This window comes from Engraulis encrasicolus, chromosome 17 (genome assembly GCF_034702125.1).
Source record: "Engraulis encrasicolus isolate BLACKSEA-1 chromosome 17, IST_EnEncr_1.0, whole genome shotgun sequence".
NCBI classification, from domain to species: domain Eukaryota; kingdom Metazoa; phylum Chordata; class Actinopteri; order Clupeiformes; family Engraulidae; genus Engraulis; species Engraulis encrasicolus.
The window spans coordinates 37342857-37345356 of NC_085873.1; the positions used below are offsets into that span (position 1 = coordinate 37342857).

The following is a 2500-nucleotide window of genomic DNA, read 5'->3' on the forward strand; positions in this document are numbered from 1 at the left end:
TAGTAGTAGGAAATGGATCGCACTCAATTTTTCTTCTTTCCTGTTGTTTTCTTTTTATTTTTACATTGTAGGGACTGACATGACAGACGTTTCGGCTGCACAGAGCCTTCTTCAGTGTCGAAAGGTCAAAGGTCAAATATCTTAAATCCTTGAAAAGAGTAGTATTTTAAAGTAAAGGACATCTAAAGGACTATTTGTATTGGTATTTCCGTATATGTCTGCCTGTGTGTCTTCATGTGTGCATTGTATACAGTATGTGTGTGTTAATGTCTGTGTACATTTGTGCTTGTGTATTAGGTGTGTGAGGTATTTCTGCATGTGTATTTGGCACTGATTTTCATAGCTTTTCAGCATGCACACACACACACACACACACACACACACACACACACACACACACACACACAAACACATAAAACATACACACTGTCATCGCTTAGAACACGCACACGCACACACACACGCACACACGCACACGCACACGCACACACACACACATAAAACATACACACCGTCATCGCTTAGAACACACACACGCACATGCACACGCACACGCACACGCACAAACACACACAAACACACACATAAAACATACACACCGTCATCGCTTAGAACATGCACACGCACACGCACACGCACACGCACACACACATACAGACGCACACACACATACACACGCACACACACACACACACACACACACACACACACACACACCAAGTGTACCTGCCAGTGCCCCTGCTTGACGCTGCTGAAGAGTGGAAGTCCTCCCCTGCGGCTGGGCTGGGTGACCAGGGCCCCCTGCTCCAATAGGAGCCTGCATACCTCCAGGCGGCCCCGCCCAGCCGCTGCAGTCAGGGCTGTGGATTGGACAACAGAGATGTCAATCAGCCAGGTAGCAAGACCAAAGAGGTTGAATATATAATAAGAGGAATCGAAACACGCCCACTCAATGCAAAAGCGTGTGCTCAAAATTTGGTCTCCTAAGGGGGCGTTGTCCCTCCTTCTTCTTCTCTTTTCGTGGTGTTTGCACAAGACGTGCGCTACCGCCATCTACAGCGCTAAGGGGACTCCATTTATTCTCTACCTGAAGACTCCGAAGGTCTCCTAATCGAAGGTCTCCTAAAGCGGCGTTCACCCAACATAAAGTGGATACCGGAAAAGAACACGCCTGCTTTATCTCACTCTCATATACGATTCTCTGGCAAGACTAACATCTCCTGTGTGATCATGGGTTCTTTTCAATATCCATTACATTACACTTAGCTGACATTACGTTGCATTACATTACATTACTTAGCCGACGCTTTTATCCAAAGTAACTTACAGTCATTTACAGGGTATTGGTTACAGTCCCTGGAGCAGTGTTGGGTTAGGTGCCTTGCTCAAGGGCACGTCAGCCATGAATGGAGGTGTAGGGAGAGGTGAGGGTGGGATTCGAACCTTCAACCTTCTGATCTTCACAAGACATCATCAATGACAGAGGTTAAATTCAATATCTCGCAAAAGCGCAATTGAAAGGTCATTTTCTCATTTGCAATCGGGATGTTGAAAAGGGGAAAAGTCCCCCCAAACATTGATGTGGGGAGGATGAGCAGGGAATCGTTATTGCTTTACCCATGGATAGGGATGTAAATAAAATCGAAATGTATCGATGTACCGGAAGTATCGGCCGGCGATTTAATCGAATCGCATCGTATCGTGGGACATTCTTAAGAATCGAATTGCCCCTGTGCAATGCCCTAGCTCTATAACACAATATTACTGGAAAAGTAATTGGAAAAAATTGAATCGCATCGTATCGTGGGGAATTCTTAAGTATCGAACCGAAAAATCGAATCCCTGATTTAAGAAATCGATACCGTATCGTATCGTCATGGAGGCTGTGATTTACACCCCTACCCATGGACGCAGGGCGTCACCTAGAGCGTGAGGCCACAAGCACAGGTCGAGGACAGAAGTCTGCATATTGGAAAGAACTCAATGTAGTACGGGGGTGGATTCCAATCTGCTGACTTCCGTCCTCCCTTGCTCACTTGCCTGCTTGTGATCTCATGATGATGTCACTGACAACAGAAAATTACTTCAATATCTTGCAATATCACAATTCTAATGTCATTTTCTCACTTGGAATTGAGATGGTGAATCAAAAGTTGTTGTGGCAAGGCTGACAGTGGGGAAACTTTATTGCTTTCTCCACGGAGGAGGGGCCAGGAGACAGGGCGAGGCCACAAGCACAAGTGGAGGAGGAGAGTGTGCATATTGGAATGCACCCAGGGTGTCATGAAAAGGCCTAGAGTTGATAGCGTTCTAATGGCCACTCTTCTATGCGCGCTTTAACCAGAGATTCTTTAAGTATATAGAGATATGCCAATGTAATAGGTTGCTAAGGGCACTAACATGACCAGGTTCCGGTCTGCCTAAAGGGGCGTGTCATAATACTCCTAGCATTGAATAGAACAGTCCTTAGGTCTGCCTAGGTCTGCCTAAAGGGGGATCC

General features: G+C 46.0%; 1 protein-coding gene across 1 annotated transcript in view; it reads right to left on the reverse strand.

Annotated features, from left to right (window-relative positions):
* tanc2b (tetratricopeptide repeat, ankyrin repeat and coiled-coil containing 2b) overlaps positions 1 to 2500 on the reverse strand; it is a 226036-nt gene that overhangs the window by 30888 nt on the left and 192648 nt on the right. The window contains exon 21 of the mRNA XM_063220958.1: positions 727 to 860. Within this exon, the coding sequence (XP_063077028.1) occupies positions 727 to 860 (134 nt within the window). The remainder of the gene's footprint in view (positions 1 to 726; positions 861 to 2500) is intronic.